At 47.8% G+C, this 16,558-nt stretch overlaps 1 protein-coding gene across 2 annotated transcripts; it reads left to right on the top strand.

The window, feature by feature from the left end:
* The first annotated feature begins 244 nt into the window (after positions 1 to 244).
* Positions 245 to 15,199, top strand: LOC132572088 (oocyte zinc finger protein XlCOF6-like). Of its 2 annotated transcripts, XM_060238881.1 has the most exons (7): positions 245 to 326; positions 2,958 to 3,448; positions 3,683 to 3,797; positions 4,764 to 4,840; positions 5,053 to 5,179; positions 11,672 to 11,794; positions 12,822 to 15,199. In XM_060238881.1, exons 2-7 carry the CDS (start codon positions 3,026 to 3,028, stop codon positions 14,669 to 14,671), a joined length of 2,715 nt encoding a protein of 904 aa, XP_060094864.1. In that variant the 5' UTR covers positions 245 to 326; positions 2,958 to 3,025; the 3' UTR covers positions 14,672 to 15,199. The 2 variants fall into 2 exon arrangements, with proteins under 2 accessions (XP_060094864.1, XP_060094865.1); XM_060238882.1 differs by lacking the exon at positions 11,672 to 11,794.
* The last annotated feature ends 1,359 nt before the right edge of the window (positions 15,200 to 16,558 follow it).

Genomic DNA, 16,558 nt, shown 5'->3' with positions numbered 1-16,558 from the left:
TCTGCGGTCCTTATTCCAAGGAACTGCTGGGATTCTGCTCCAGCCTCCTTTCCCTGGATCCTCCGAGCATGCAGCCCCGTGCAGAGTTACTCCCGAGCAGCCCCATGGAGCAGCACTGCAGATGGCAGCCTGGCTCCTCCTGGAAAGGACAAGAAGGTACAGGTTGCGTTCCTCTGCAGCACTGAAAGGGTTAAGGCCAGAAAGCCATTGGCTAGAGAGGCCCAGCAAGAAATGCAAGGGGGGGAGGTCGGAGAGGAGGAGGGGCTGCAGAGAAGCTGAAGCGGAGAACAGCAGCGCAGCTGGAGCCTGGAAAAGTTTACTTAAAAGTAAGCCATAGGGGGGGCGGGGAGAGGCGGGGCTCATGCATGCCAAGGCAGGGCTGTGCTAAGTTGGTGGGGGATTTCTGGAGGGGGGGACTGGGAGGGGAAGAAGACCACAGAGTCCTCCCTCCCGCTCCTTGCTCGGCCTCTGTAGCAAACAGCTCTGCTGCTTTAGTCCTTTCCGAGCTGCAGAGACATGACAGAGGCTTCCGGGCTTCCCTTCAGCCGGGCTTCCAGGGGGCAACAGAAAAAAGGCTTCCTCGTCTGCTTAAAAGCGAGCCTATAAAGCCGCCTCCTCCCCCTCCTCCCTGACACTCAACCGACTTCGTCTGTGGGGAGGATTCAGCTTCAGCCTCCTTTTCCTGCGAAGCCTGAACAGCGCTGGATCCTCTGGGCATACAACCCCGTGCAAAGTCACTCCCAAGAAGCCCCATTGAGCAGCATGGAAGATGGAGACTGGCCTCTGCTGGAGACGAAGGGAGGACACATTTTGCACTCCTCTGCAGCACCGAAAGGGTTAACGCCACAGAGCCATTTGCTAGAGAAGTCAAACTGGGGAGGGGGGGTTTGGAAAAGATTGGGGTTCTTTCCCTCTTTGCGTGAGCTCATGGATGTGGGAAGGAAGGGGTTTGCTTCTGAACTGGGAAAGAGAGCGGGGAGGGGTGCAGAGAAGCAGCAGTAGCAGGAGGGGGAAACTTGCAGCTGGATCCCCCCCCCCCCACGAGGTTTACTTAAAAGTAAGTCACAGAGAGGTGGAGAGGGATAACCTTCTAGGGAGGCAGGCAGGGATCAGGCCAAGCCATGGCTTTCCGAGGTTGGCCACCTCCCTCCCGTGCAGCCATTTTCTTCCGGGGAACTGATCTCTGTCCCTTGGAGGTGAGTTCTAATTCTGGGAGAACTTCAGGCCCCACCTGGCCGTTACAAACCAAGGGATTCAGGGAAACAGCTAACGCCCCCGTAAAAAACTACTGTGAATACATAATTAACACATTTTACTACAGATCCAAATATTATTATGTTCAGTCATCAATAAATGAGCCCCCATCTCTTTCATGCATAGATCCATTGCACAGTTCACAATATGAAGTGCCCTAAATGTCTCTTGAAGGGCAAGCGTCTTCTCGGCCTCTCACAAGAGCAGGGGGAAAGTGCTCGGGCTGATCCTGCATTTCTTGAATCAAGAGCTTGCAAACAGATGGCTCAGTTTCATATGTCAATATCACTGCAAAGTGGGAACCTTCCCAGGATGACAGGGATCAATTTCTCAGGAATTTCTTTGGCACTGTAGCAAACTCTGTTGGTTATTTCTTCAAGGTACTTGATTATTTTGGCTTCAGCCACCTAGAGGTTGGTAACTCTGTGAGGTACCAGTTTTGTTCAACTTTGTTGGGGAGCAGCAATAATCAGTGTCTTTCAATGTAAGGAAAGTTCAATACATGAAACTGACATTCTCTTGCGGGTCTTTTTCATTTTGCAAACCAACAACCCAAGGAGGCCTTTTGAGGAGTGGGGTGAATTAAGGAAGGGGTGTGGGCTGGGGGAAGGGAAGTCCAGCCTGCACTGGAATCGGCTGCAACCCATCCTAAGCCCCTGATACGGGCCCACTGTGGGGCTCAGGCTGCCAGCAGGGGTCCAAGGCCCGCCAAGCAGAGGAGAGGAACATTTTAGATACCTCTGTTGCTAAGGTGGAGAGCGCCTAGCAACCCCATGGGTGCTCCTGGAGACACCACCCACGCCCACCAATCAGAGTATTAGATGGGTCCCCTGACAGGCAGACAGGGGTGGAGCATGCAGATGTGGCCACACCCCCAATATGTATAGGCCAGGAGGAACAAATGTTGCACAAAATTCCATCACTGTGAGGATCGTGTCATGAATACACACCAAGGAGATCCACAGATGTTGGTTTGAGTCCCCACCTGCAGCAGTGTTTTGCAAAGTGGGCACACAGGGAGAGAACACACCTGCTCCAAAGGCTTTGCCCTGCCCCATCGTGCCACGGCTCATTGGCAGAGGCAGATGTGACACAATGCCAGACTGTCCCTCCTGCAGTGGGGCTTGGGTGGGAGGAAGGGCATCTTTTGCCAGGTGAGAGAGGTCAGACACACACACCCCAGGCAGCACAACATGGAGAAACACCAGGGCCTGGTCCCAGGAGGGGTGGGTTCAGATCTTGTTATGGGAGATGCCAACAAGAATATGAAGCCTGCCTTTTGGGGGGTCAGGAGGCCCAGAAAGGAATCCCAGATTTGAACCAATGTGTTAAATCATTCATGCTGATTGGCTTGTTGCAATGGCAGGTATTTTGGCTGACTCTCCCCCCATCTTCCATCTCCAGCAGGGCACCACTGAGATAATTAGTAGCCATGCAAAGGTGTCCAAGGTCTTGGCATAGGCTTCATTCCAAATAGTCTGGACAGCGGAAAAGGATCCTTCTTTCGGGGTGAGCAGGAATACGGGGCAGGGAGAAAATCATGAATATTCTCAAGGATGAAGGACTTGTGGTACATTCCCTGCTTCTTTTTTGGAGTGGAGGTTGTATTTATAGGTGCATGTATGTGTCTGCGTGTTTGTGTGTGTCTGTGTATGTATCTTCCTTCGGACACACTCCTGTTTATCTCTCTCTGTCCCCCCAAGGAGAAGCCTGTCTTCAGAATAAAGACAACTTTTCAGAGACAGAGGTGGCCCAAGAGAAGGGGAAGGAGATGGAAGAGCAGGACTCAGAAGGACCTGGAACTGACAAGAGAGCAAGCAAAAGTCTACATCCCACCCCAGCTGGGAGTGGTGTTGAATTCTGGGAAAGGGCTGTGCCAGAGGTCCTGGCTAAGAACACCCTGACCTCAGAAGTATGTTGCCAATGTTTCCGGCAGTTCCGCTACCTTGAGGCCAATGGGCCCCAAGAGGTTTGCAGCCAGCTCCATGGACTTTGCAGCCAGTGGCTGACGCCGGAGAAGCACACCAAGAAGCAGATCCTGGACCTGGTGATCCTGGAGCAGTTCCTGACTCTCCTGCCCCAGGAAATGCAGGGCTGGGTCAGAGGATGTGGACCGGAGACCAGTTCTCAGGCGGTGGCCCTGGCCGAAGGTTTCCTCCTGAGTCAGGCAGAGGAGAAGAGGCAGGCAGAACAGGTGAGGGGGTTCCCTACAGGTGTGTCTAATTCAAGCCACTATATGAGACCTTATCTTAATGTTTCCTTGCCAGTTAATTGCCGGGAGCCTCATCTGCTAGAGAATTTCTGACCCCTGCAGATAACTCACCAGATCTGCTGATAGAAGGGTACAGAGTATGGGACTGGGGCAGAATCCATTCCTTGGTCTCTTTTCCATTCCATCTCTTACCCCTCCCCTTTGCTGCTATTTCAGATGCGGGGACCACCTTTGGAGATGGAAGCTGCAATCCCTGAGGCAGAAGGAGCTTCCTTGGAGCAGGGGCAGAGGGTGCAGGCGGTGGAGCGTGCCCAAGATGCCCTCTCCTGTGGTAAGGACTCCTTGTGCCTGGGGAGCCTGTGAATGTGATGGGTAGAGTGGTCAGTTCAGGGGGGGAAATGCATATTTCTATAGGCTACACAGAGTTAATTGGTGGCACTCAATATCCACACACTGTGATGTCTCTAAAAGATCAGACAAACTCCTGGAGGACCATTTATCCCATAACTGAAAATTAATCTCTCACCTTCCTTCCTTAAAAGGTCTCAGATTCCCTGGGGAGGGGAAGTCAGGCAAACCTCGAAAGGGAACCTCCACCTTCTGGGGGAGCAGAGCTCTGAAACCACTCCCTGGGGGCCAATAATCATGGGGACATTTTCCTTCTGTGCCTGTGTTTGGAGGGTCATCTGGGGGGCTGCAGTGGGTCGCAGGGCTTGGAGTAGGGATGGCAGGCTCTGGCCCAGCACTTGTAGGCACTGGAGAGGGTCTTGGGGTGGGACATGGGACAGATGTGATGTCATGTTGAGGTTGCATCAGGCTGAAAACCTGGTTTAATTTAATTTGTGATATATACCCCGCCCTGTCCTGCAAGGCAGGCTCAGGGCAGATTACAACATTAAAATGTTACAGTAACAATAAATAAAACCTCTCCATTTCAGCATGCTCCAGAGACACTCTGAAAGCTCATTCCTATGACCCTCCAGTCCCCAGAATAGTTCTAGTCATGTCTGGTCCAACAGGATGGTGCTTTCTCATGCTATTGCATTTCCACTCCTCATTTCCCTCCTTGTAGAGCAAACACAACTCTGACGGAAGTCTGAAATACATTGGCAGTATTTATAATTCCGGAGGCTCATAGGTCCCTGGTGCTTCTCTTCTGCCTCTCCCAGAATGTAGTATAAAGTATTTTAAAAACGAGCTGAGTGTATATAGAAGAAGGTTTCACAGCCCTGAGAATAGTGTGTGTGTGAACCAGGAAACAAACAAGCAAACACCCTCCCTTCCTCCTTTGTCTCAGGAACAGGCAGTGAAGAGATGCTGTTGAGCCGTTATCTTATCCAAGATGTGGGAACAGTCGCTGCACCTGCAATCCAGGTAGGAGAGATGAGCAGGGGGGGCACAGCCTGGGTCCCTCCGCTTTTCTCAGGGGAGCTTTTGCTCCTTCAGTTTCTACAAGGCGTCCGTGAAAGAGATCCTTTGAATGCTGTTGCATTTACCCATCAAAAGCCTTACATTCTGTACCATCCCAAACTACACCCTTCCAGGGTGAGATCTCTGAAAAGGAGAGAATCTGCTTTTTCTTCCAGGGTCCCTTTTCCTTGGAGGAGGTGTCCGTCTCTTTCACGGAGGCAGAGTGGGCCCTGCTGTGTCCGGGACAAAGAGCTCTGTACAGGGAAGTCATGCTGGAGAACTATAGGAACATGGCCTCTCTGGGTAAGGATCTTTCCTAGGTGCCAAAGGTGCAACTTGCTGCCATTGTGAGGTGTAATGAATCCAAATATTGAATAGCAATGCATCATTTTGACGCCCTTCTCACCACTTAGGGCGGGGCTGCAGCTCCCTGGCAGAGCATCTCCTTTGCATGCAAAAGGTCCCAGGTTCACTCCCCAACATCTCCAATGAAAAGGATCAGGTAGGAGGTGAAATGAAAGACTCTGCCTGAGACCCTGGAGAGCCAATGCTGGACTGAGTGGATGATACTGACTCCAAGGAACCAGGGGTCTGATTCAGTGTAAGGAAATTTCACGTGTTCATAGAATCATAGAATTGGAACTGACCTTCAGAGTCATCTAGTCCAACCCCCTACAAATACAGGGGCTTGTCGCATACCCAGAGGGTGGCAAAAACCCCCTCCACAAACCTTGGCTAAAGTTGCTTCCGGACCCCAAAGTGGCAGTCGCATCTCCTTGGGCATGTAAGAAAGGGCCACAAGAACTAAGCACTGATGCAGCCCTTCCTTTCCACCCTCCCGTTGTCTACCTAAGTTCACAGAATCAGCATTGGTGTCAGGTGGCCGTCTAGCCTCTGTTAGAATCCCAGGATCACAGAGTTGGAAGGGGCCATAGAGGCCATCTAATCCAGCCCCCTGTTCAGTGCAGGATCAGCCTTGATTAACATCCCTGATGAGTGTTTGTCCAGCCACTGCTGAAAGACTGCCAGGGAGGGGGAACTCACCTCTTCTCTGGGTAGCTGATTCCACAGTAGAACAAATCATACTATAAAAAGTTTATAAGAACATAAGAGAAGCCATGTTAGATCCGACCAATGGCCCATCCAGTCCAACATTCTGTGTCACACAGCGGCCAAATATATATATATATATACACACACACACACACACTCTGACTCAGGTCTTTCAACACCCCTTCCAATATTAGTGGTTCTGGGGCGGGCAAACACTTCTCATCTTCCACGGTGAAGACAGAGGCAAAAAATGCATTCAGCTTCTCAGCCATTTCCCCATCCTCCTTCAGTAATCCTTTTACCCCATGGTCATCCAAGGGCCCCACTGCTTCCCTGGCTGGTTTCCTACTTCTAATATATTTGAAGAAATTTTTATTGTTGGTCTTTATGTTTTGTGCAATATGCTCCTCATAGTCCCTTTTTGCCTGCCTGATAACAGTCTTGCATTTGATTTGCCATTGCCTGTGTTCCCTTTTATTAATCTCACTTGGACTGGTTTTCCACCGCTTAAAGGAGTCCTTCTTACCTTTTACAGCTTCCATTACTTTGTTTGTTAACCATGCTGGCCTCTTCTTATACCTGTTTGTGCCTTTCCTAACTTGTGGTATGTATTTTATCTGAGCTTCTAGGATTATAGTTTTAAATAGTCTCCAAGCTTCCCCAAGGGTTTTGACCATATTTACCTTTCCTTTCAGTTTCTTCCTCACATGCCTCCTCATCTCAGAGAATTTACCCCTTTTAAAGTTAAATGTATAGCCTCTCCTCTCCCGGTGTAGTGAACGCCGCGTGGTCACTGTCTGGCTATGCCTGGCAGATGGTCACTGCAATGGCCTCTCCTGCATTACTGCATCCGTAGCAACACCTTCTCGCTGGTCCCCCCCGTTTTCACAGAGTTTGCTACGTCATGGTGCGACCGAAGTGTCCGGCGGTATAACCGGATGGGCAGGCTGGGCCCACCAACCTCGTCAGCCTAAGAGAAGGAAAACTCTAACATCAAACCCGGGCAGATAGAGCTCGTTAATGTAACACCTACCACCTGGAGGACTCACTGCCGGCGTCCCGGCTTACTGGGCCATGGCAGATGACCCCCAGGTGAAAGGGTGGAGCCAGTACTGCGCACACTGCGCTTCACCTAAAAAATTCCTCTGCGCAGGCCTGAAGGGCATATCCACACACAACCCACAACGCATCAAGTCCTGCAGCGATAGGCAAGGGGCGAAATGGCAGGTGGAAGGTGCCACTGGAAGCCGCAGTCCCGATCCTGCATGTAGGCGGTTCAGGATATTGGTCGCCTGATGCTAACCCGGAGACGAAAGCATCTTTCGGCAGCACCCTGAACGACCAAGCAGCCTTATCTAGGGACAGCACTGCTTGCTCCACACGGAGAGGGGCCTAGAAAAGGTGGCCTAAACAAAGCTCGTCTCCCCCACCCCAGTTGGCTAGCCGCGGTCATCGGGCATCCTTACTTGCGGTCGAAAAATAACAACAAAGAAAAGGCATGCACCTGCCTCACAAAGTGTGCAAAGACTAAAGCTTGCGTGTTGGAACATCAGAACCATGCTTGAAGAATCGCACTGCTACAGGACCAACCCTAAATCAGACTTTTCCCTGCAGCCGCTGTGGCCGGACCTGCCTTTCCCACATTGGTCTTGTCAGCCACCAGCGAGCCTGCAGCAAACGTGGACTATTGCACCCTTCTTAAATCTTCGTTCGCGAAGCCAAGCCGAGAGAGAGGTTGTGGCGGTCTTTTTGGGCAACTCCCTATTTATACAAATGGTGAAATCAATAACATTATAGTCACTGTTCCCAAGCGGCACAATCACTTTTACATCTCTCACCAAGTCTTGGGCATTACTTAGGACCAGATCCAGGATCGCCCCACCCCTGGTAGGTTCTGAGACCATCTGCTCCATAGCACAGTCATTGAGAGCATCAAGAAACTCAATCTCTTTCTCTCGACCAGAGCACATATTGACCCAATCAATCTGCGGGTAGTTAAAATCACCTATTACGACACAGTTTTTACGTTTAGCCGCTATCTTTAATACTTCCATCATATTATAATCGTCCTCTCTCTTTTGATTTGGTGGGCGATAACAAACTCCCATAGTTAAATTTCCTTTTGGGCCCTCTATTTCGACCCAAAGCATTTCTAAAAGGGAATCTAATTCTCTGACCTCAGTCTTACTGGACCGTATATCCTCTCTGACATACAGAGCCACCCCACCTCCAACCCTTCCCTCCCTATCCTTTCGATATAACTTATATCCAGGAATCACCGTGTCCCACTGATTCTCCTCATTCCACCAAGTTTCTGAAATTCCCACAATGTCTATGTTTTCTCCCAACACTAAACATTCCAATTCACCAATTTTACTTCGGACACTTCTAGCATTTGCATACAAACATTTATAATTTCCCAGGCAAGCTAGGCCCGCCACCTCCCTCCTGCTGCCTCAAGACTCTGGCAGACAGTCCATCACAGTGGACAACTCTGATCCGTTAGCCGGTAGAAAAATAGAAGCCAACCCTTCATCTCTTTGAGATGAGTCCTCCCGAACCAGAGACATTCCATCTCCTGTCGGCTTTCCCCCTCATGTCCAGCTGGTAGCTTCCTGTACTTACGGCGAGTCCTCTCCTCTTTTTAAAACCCCCCAAAGAAGGAGAGCTCCTCACCTCCCAAGGAAGGTCGCAGCCCCAACCCCAGAATCTCCAGGGAAAAGGATCAGGTAGGAGGTGATTGGGAAACGTCTGCCTGAGACCCTGGGAAAATGCTGCTGGACTGAGGATACTGACTTCAATGGACCAAGGGATTATTCTTCACTTATGAGTCGAAAACTCTAGCCCAATAATCAGCTAATTTATCCTTCATAAGATATTTATTTTTTTATCTATTGATTGATTGGTGAACTGGATGTTATCTGAAAAGCTAAATAAGATGTTCTACCATGTTTTGGCCACTGTGTGACACAGAGTGTTGGACTGGATGGGCCACTGGCCTGATCCAACAGGGCTTCTCTTATGTTCTTATGTGACACAGAATGTTGGACTGGATGGGCCACTGGCCTGATCCAAGATGGCTTCTCTTATGTTCTTATGTGACACAGAGTGTTGGACTGGATGGGCCATTGGCCTGATCCAACATGGCTTCTCTTATGTTCTTATGTGACACAGAGTGTTGGACTGGATGGGCCATTGGCCTGATCCAACATGGCTTCTTTTATGTTCTTATGTGACACAGAGTGTTGGGCTGGATGGGCCACTGGCCTGATCCAACGTGGCTTCTCTTATGTTCTTATGTGACACAGAGTGTTGGACTGGATGGGCCATTGGCCTGATCCAATAGGGCTTCTCTTATGTTCTTATGTGACACAGAGTGTTGGACTGGATGGGCCACTGGCCTGATCCAACATGGCTTCTCTTATGTTCTTATGTAACACAGAGTGTTGGACTGGATGGGCCACTGGCCTGATCCAACGTGGCTTCTCTTATGTTCTTATGTGACACAGAGTGTTGGACTGGATGGGCCATTGGCCTGATCCAACAGGGCTTCTCTTCTGTTCTTATGTGACACAGAGTGTTGGACTGGATGGGCCACTGGCCTGATCCAACAGGGCTTCTCTTATGTTCTTATGTGACACAGAGTGTTGGACTGGATGGGCCACTGGCCTGATCCAACACAGTTTCTCTTATGTTTTTATGTGACACAGAGTGTTGGGCTGGATGGGCCATTGGCCTGATCCAACATGGCTTCTCTTATGTTCTTATGTGACACAGAGTGTTGGTCTGGATGGGCCATTGGCCTGATCCAACATGGCTTCTCTTATGTTCTTATGTGACACAGAGTGTTGGTCTGGATGGGCCATTGGCCTGATCCAACAGGGCTTCTCTTATGTTCTTATGTGACACAGAGTGTTGGTCTGGATGGGCCATTGGCCTGATCCAACATGGCTTCTCTTATGTTCTTATGTGACACAGAATGTTGGACTGATCTAACATGGCTTCTCTTATGTTATATGTAGTACCATAGTACTTTATGCATAGTAGTATTTTGCTATATATCGAATTAATCTACTTGATACGACTTCATCCAAGAAAGTTCTGCATAACTTGGAATATTAAAAATAAACTTACCATATGTTAAAAAAAGGAAAGGAAAGGAAAAACATCTGCCATTTTATTAGATATGGCAGGGGTGGCCAATGGTAGCTCTCCAGATGTTTTTTGCCTACAACTCCCATCAGCCACAGCTATTGACCATGCTGGCTGAGGCTGATGGGAATTGTAGGCAAAAAACATCTGGAGAGCTACCGTTGGCCACCCCTGATATATAGAATTAATCTACTTAATACGACTTCATCCAACAAAGTTCTGTATAATGTGGAATTTTTCTGTAGTGGTTAAGCGTGCGGACTCTTATCTGGGGGAACCGGGTTTGATTCCCCACTCCTGCACTTGCACCTGCTGGAATGGCCTTGGATCAGCCATAGCTCTGGCAGAAGTTGTCCTTGAAAGGGCAGCTGCTGTGAGAGCCCTCTCAGCCCCACCCACCTCACAGGGTGTCTGTTCTGGGGGAGGAAGGGAAAGGAGATTGTAGGCCGCTCTGAGATTCAGAGTGGAGGGCGGAATATAAATCCAATATCTTCTTCAACTTCTTACAAAAAGAAAAGGAAAGGAAAAACATCTGCCTGAGACCCCGGGGAACTGCTCCAGGCCTGAGGATACTGACTTCAGTGAGCCGAGGGTCTGGTTCAGTCTTAGGCCATTTCATGTGTCCAGGTGGGTCTTCTTGCAGATGGGCGACTGCGGCCAGTGTTGTGGCCATCCCCCAAGCCAGAGAAGGTATATTGACCTGAGACAAAGTGGATGAGAGTCCCTCAGAAGGACTCTGGGAGGGTTCAGATCCTTCTTGCTCTGTTTCCAGCCTTCATAACACACCCTTCCCTCTGGATAGAATTTCATTTGCTCTGCCTGTGATCTGGAAATGATCCTGTCAAGAACCAAAGCCTGGGTCCCCCTGGATCACTTCTCCTTGTACTTGAGCAACACCCGAATCACTGGCTTCACGCAAGTAAAACAGACCCCTTTTAAAAATAAAGTATATTAAGGATTTAAAAATAAGACATCACAAAACCACGCAGTCTTTGCAGCTCAGCAACAGTAAAACAAACAAAAAAGCTAACTATTCTGTCTAAGATAAGAAGCACCTAAACGGCACTCCTTGTTGCAGCATCAGTATTGCAACTGGAGCCTAATGTACTCCAGAGAGATGTATTCATCATGCTGCAGCAAGGAAACATCCGGTTCTGTGGGGAACGGAGGGAGGAGGAGGAGGCGTGGGGGGAGCAACAGGCAGCCAGTCTGCCTAGGGAGCCATGGGGCATCAGACCACCCCCGAGCATCCTCATCCCCTCACCCTCCTGTTTGCAGAACTGGATAAAGGTTCTCATGATTAACCAATGGCCACATTCTGGGATCTGGCCTTGAAAGAAATGATGGTGTTAATTGCAGGGAGACTCAAATTATGAACATCCACAAGTCACACCAGACCACTTCATATTACCTGTAACCCTTGGAGGAACTAGGATTCTATTGCATTCCGCTTATCCTGGTTCAGATTCTGGGCTTTGATCTGGAGTGTGGTGCTGACCTTCCAGAAGAATTTTTAGTCTTTTATTTTTTCCATCCCCATGTAAGAATGATAACTTTCTCTCTCTCTGTCTCCCTCTCTCTCTGCAAAAGAAGCCAGAAGCATAAGAGAAACTGTGGTGGAGAAAGAGAATGGTCTTGCATTCAAAGAAAGTTTGCAGAGTTCTTCTAGAGGATCCCAAGAGCATATCTCCTTCCCATTTGAGCTAGTTCAGAGTGAGTGACCTTCACTGTTATGTCAAGGGAACACTCCAGAAATAACCATAGGAGATTCCTGATTCCCTTCTGAGCTACATTTGGATTGGTACAGTCCTTTAGGCCGGTGGGTAAGGAGGGAGGGAGGCCTTAATATGGAGCCTCATAAGAGAAGCCATGTTGGATCAGGCTAATGGCCCATCCACAATGGCGAATATGTGTGTGTGTGTGTGTGTGTGTGTGTATATACACATACATACATACATATAAACACACACAAATAAATATATATATATACACACACAAACACACACACACGCACACTGTGGCTAATAGCCACTGATGGACCTCTGCTTTATATTTTTATCCAATCCCCTCTTAAAGCTGGCTATGCTTGTAGCCGCCACCACCTCCTGTGGCAGTCAATTCCACATGTTAATCACCTTTTGGGTGAAGGAGTACTTCTTTTTATCCGTTGTAACCTGACTGCTCAGCAATTTCATTGAATGCCCATGAGTTCCTGTGTTGTGAGAAAGGGAGAAAAGGACTTCTCTACTTTCTCCATTCCATGCATAATCTTGTAAACCTCTATCATGTCACCCCGCAGTCGACGTTTCTCCAAGCTAAAGAGTCCCAAGCGTTTTAACCTTTCTTTATAGGGAAAGTGCTCCAAACCTTTAATCATTCTAGTTGCCCTTTTCTGCACTTTTTCCAATGCTATAATATCCTGTTTGAGGTGTGGTGACCAGAATTGTACACAGTATTCCAAGTGAGACCGCACCATCGATTTGTACAGGGGCATTATGATACTGGCTAATTTGTTTTCAGTTAGAAGATCCTTCTGTCACTAGTTAAGCTGAAGATCTCCATGGGTGGGGGAAGTATCCTTAAATACTAGATATTCTTGGGGAAAGGTGGAGGGGTTGTTAAGATCAGCCAGCTGGATGAAGCCAAAGGGCCATCAGTCCTTTCCTCCTGCAGTCACAAAGATGCATTTGGATCTTACCAGCCTTTCCAACTGCTAACAAAATCTCTCTCTTTATTCCAGCAAAGAATCATCAGAGGAATGAGGAGGGTGGGAAACATCATCAGGAAATACCGGATGGAGTTGAAAATGAAGACTTGAACAAAAATGTCAGGAATCGAAGCAGAATAAAGAGAAAGAAAGGTGGCTGTATGATTGAGAAGTGTGATGGAAAACAGAGGAATATACATTTTCCAAAGCACAGGAAAATGAAAGTAAGTAAATCCATTCAGTTCAGAAATAATTTCAGAAATAAATCACAGCTTCTTCTGCACCAAACAATAAAGAGAGAGGAGAAACCCCCTGAATACTCAGGGACCATGAATAAATTCAGTCTCAGTGACAATCTTCAACAGCATCAGAGAATCCACCCAGGGGAGAAGCCTTTTGAATGCTTTGAGTGTGGAAAGAGATTCGGTCAGAGTGGCAGTCTTCAAAAGCATCAGAGAACCCACACAGGGGAGAAACCTTTTGAGTGCTCAGAGTGTGGAAAGAGATTCAGTACGAGTGGCAGCCTTCAAAATCATCAGAGAGCCCACACAGGGGAGAAGCCTTTTGAATGCTCAGAGTGTGGAAAGAGATTTATGTGGAGTGGCACTCTTCAAAGGCATCAAAGAACCCACACAGGGGAGAAGCCTTTTCAATGTTCAGAGTGTGGAAAGAGATTCAGTACGAGTGGCAGTCTTCAAACACATCAGAGAACCCACACAGGGGAGAAACCTTTTGAATGTTTAGAGTGTAAAAAGACATTCAGTCAGAGTGGCCATCTTCAAAGGCATCAGAGGACCCACTCAGTGGAGAAGCCTTTTGAATGCTCAGAGTGTGGAAAGAGATTTAGGACAAGTGGCAGTCTTCAAAAGCATCAGAGGACCCACACAGGGGAGAAGCCTTTTGAATGCTCAGAATGTGGAAAGGGATTCAGTCAGAGTTACAATCTTCAATATCATCAGAGAATCCACACAGGGGAGAAGCCTTTTGAATGTTCAGAGTGTGGAAAGAGATTCAGTCAGAGTGGCAATCTTCAATATCATCAGAGAACTCACACAGGGGAGAAGCCTTTTGAATGTTCAGAGTGTGGAAAGAGATTCAGTCATAGTGGAAATCTTCAATATCATCAGAGAACCCACACAGGGGAGAAGCCTTTTGAATGCTTGGAGTGTGGAAAGAGATTCAGTCAGAGTGGCAATCTTCAATATCATCAGAGAACCCACACAGGGGAGAAGCCTTTTGAATGCTCAGAGTGTGGAAAGAGATTCAGTCAGAGTGGCAGTCTTCAATATCATCAGAAAATTCACATAGGGGAGAAGCCTTTTGAATGCTTGGGGTGCGGAAAGAGATTTAGTACAAGTGGCAGTCTTCAATATCATCAGAGAACCCACACAGGGGAGAAGTGTTTTGAATGCTCAGAGTGTGGAAAGAGATTCAGTAAGCGTTGTTATCTTCAATATCATCAGAGAACCCACACAGGGGAGAAGCCTTTTGAATGCTTGGAGTGCGGAAAGAGATTTAGTATGAGTGGCAGCTTTCAGTGTCATCAGAGAACCCACACAGGGGAGAAGCCTTTTGAATGCTCAGAGTGTGGAAAGAGATTCAGTAAGAGTGGCAATCTTCAATATCATCAGAGAACCCACACAGGGGAGAAACCTTTTCAATGTTCAGAGTGTGGAAAGAGATTCATTCAGAGTAGCAGTCTTCAAAAGCATCAGAGAACCCACACAGGGGAGAAGCTTTTTGAATGCTCAGTGTGTGGAAAGAGATTCAGTCAGAGTGGCCATCTTCAAAAGCATCAGAGAACCCACAGAGAGGAGGAGGTTTTGTACGAGTGGCAATCTTCAGTATCATCAGAGAACCCACACAGGGGAGAAACCTTTTGAATGTTCAGAGTGTGGAAAGGGATTCGTGTGGAGTTTCAGTCTTCAAAGGCATCAGAGAACCCACACGGGGGAGAAACCTTTTGAATGATCAAAGTGTGGAAAGAGACCCAAAGGATAACCTTTCTAATCCTCAATGCCCGTCCATGGCTCTCCACACCTGGACTTGGAAATGGCACTAAGGTAGGCTTTCATGATAGAGGGACACCATCTCAATGAATGAGACATACACTGAACTTGCTGAAGAGCTGTTGGCCCATCAGCCTCCTTTACTGCAGTGGCAGCTGTTCTCCCATGTAGCCCGATGAGGGTAAGGGGAGCAGGCAATGGGACAGGCCCCAGAAGAAGCAAGGACAGACTACTGCATTGGAGAATCCAAACGGGAGAAACCTTCTGAGTGCTCGGAGTGAGAGAGAAGATTCATTTAGAGTGGCACTCTTCAGCTGAATCCTTGATCCCATGCATGGGGAGAAAATGTTGAAAAGGGAATCAGAAAGTGTGACAGTGTTCAAAAGATTAAAAGAATAAAGAATAAAATTCATTTTATTGGTTTTAGCGCAGTTTTCCAGCCTATCAGGGTCATCCTGTATCCTGTTTCTGTCTTCTATTGTATTTGCAACTCCTCCCAATTTAATATCATCAGCAGATTTAATAAGCATTCCCTTTGTTCCTTCATCCAACTCATTTATATAGATGTTATTGTAAGCTGCCTGACAAATAAATGTTATAAGTGCTCGGACTGTGGAAAGAGCATTAGCCATGTTCAAAATCTAAAAAAGATCCCAGAGAAGAAAACAAGGATGGGCAGTGGGATCTCCCAGTCTGAAAATCAGCTAATCTCTTTTCTAGAATCAAGGAGTCCACCAAAGATAGGAACCTTCTCAATGCTCTGCATGTGGGAAGAGCCTGAGGCACAAGTCCAGCTCTCGTGTTCCTCAGAGAATCCAAAAAAGGGTGAAACTTTCTTAAAGCTGTTTCTGATGAGTTCCTTCAAAGGAACTTCAATACCGGGAAAGTTGGTAGAAACCATTATCAAGGACAGGATGAGTAGGCACATTGATGAACACGGGTTATTGAGGAAGACTCAGCATGGGTTCTGTAGGGGAAGATCTTGCTTCACTAACCTGTTACATTTCTTTGAGGGGGTGAACAAACATGTGGACAAAGGTGTCCTGATAGATGTTGTTTACCTTGACTTCCAGAAAGCTTTTGATAAAGTTCCTCATCAAAGGCTCCTTAGAAAGCTTGAGAGTCATGGAGTAAAAGGACAGGTCCTCTTGTGGATCAAAAACTGGCTGAGTAATAGGAAGCAGAGAGTGAGTATAAATGGGCAGTCTTCGCAGTGGAGGACGGTAAGCAGTGGGGTGCCGCAGGGCTCGGTACTGGGTCCCATGCTCTTTAACTTGTTCATAAATGATTTAGAGTTGGGAGTGAGCAGTGAAGTGGCCAAATTTGCGGATGACACTAAATTGTTCAGGGTGGTGAGAACCAGAGAGGATTGTGAGGAACTCCAAAGGGATCTGTTGAGGCTGGGTGAGTGGGCGTCAACGTGGCAGATGCGGTTCAATGTGGCCAATTGCAAAGTAATGCATATTGGGCCCAAGAATCCCAGCTACAAATACAAGTTGATGGGGTGTGAACTGGCAGAGACTGACCATGAGAGAGATCTTGGGGTCGTGGTAGATAATTCACTGAAAATGTCAAGACAGTGTGCGTTTGCAATAAAAAAGGCCAACGCCATGCTGGGAATTATTAGGAAGGGAATTGAAAACAAATCAGCCAGTATCATAATGCCCCTGTATAAATCGATGGTGCGGTCTCATTTGGAGTACTGTGTGCAGTTCCGGTCGCCTCACCTCAAAAAGGATATTATAGCATTGGAAGTCCAGA

This window comes from Heteronotia binoei, chromosome 5, assembly GCF_032191835.1.
Source record: "Heteronotia binoei isolate CCM8104 ecotype False Entrance Well chromosome 5, APGP_CSIRO_Hbin_v1, whole genome shotgun sequence".
In the NCBI taxonomy this organism is placed as follows: Eukaryota; Metazoa; Chordata; class Lepidosauria; order Squamata; family Gekkonidae; genus Heteronotia; species Heteronotia binoei.
Note: the sequence above shows the minus strand (reverse complement) of the source record. Positions and strands in the feature narration are given on the sequence as shown.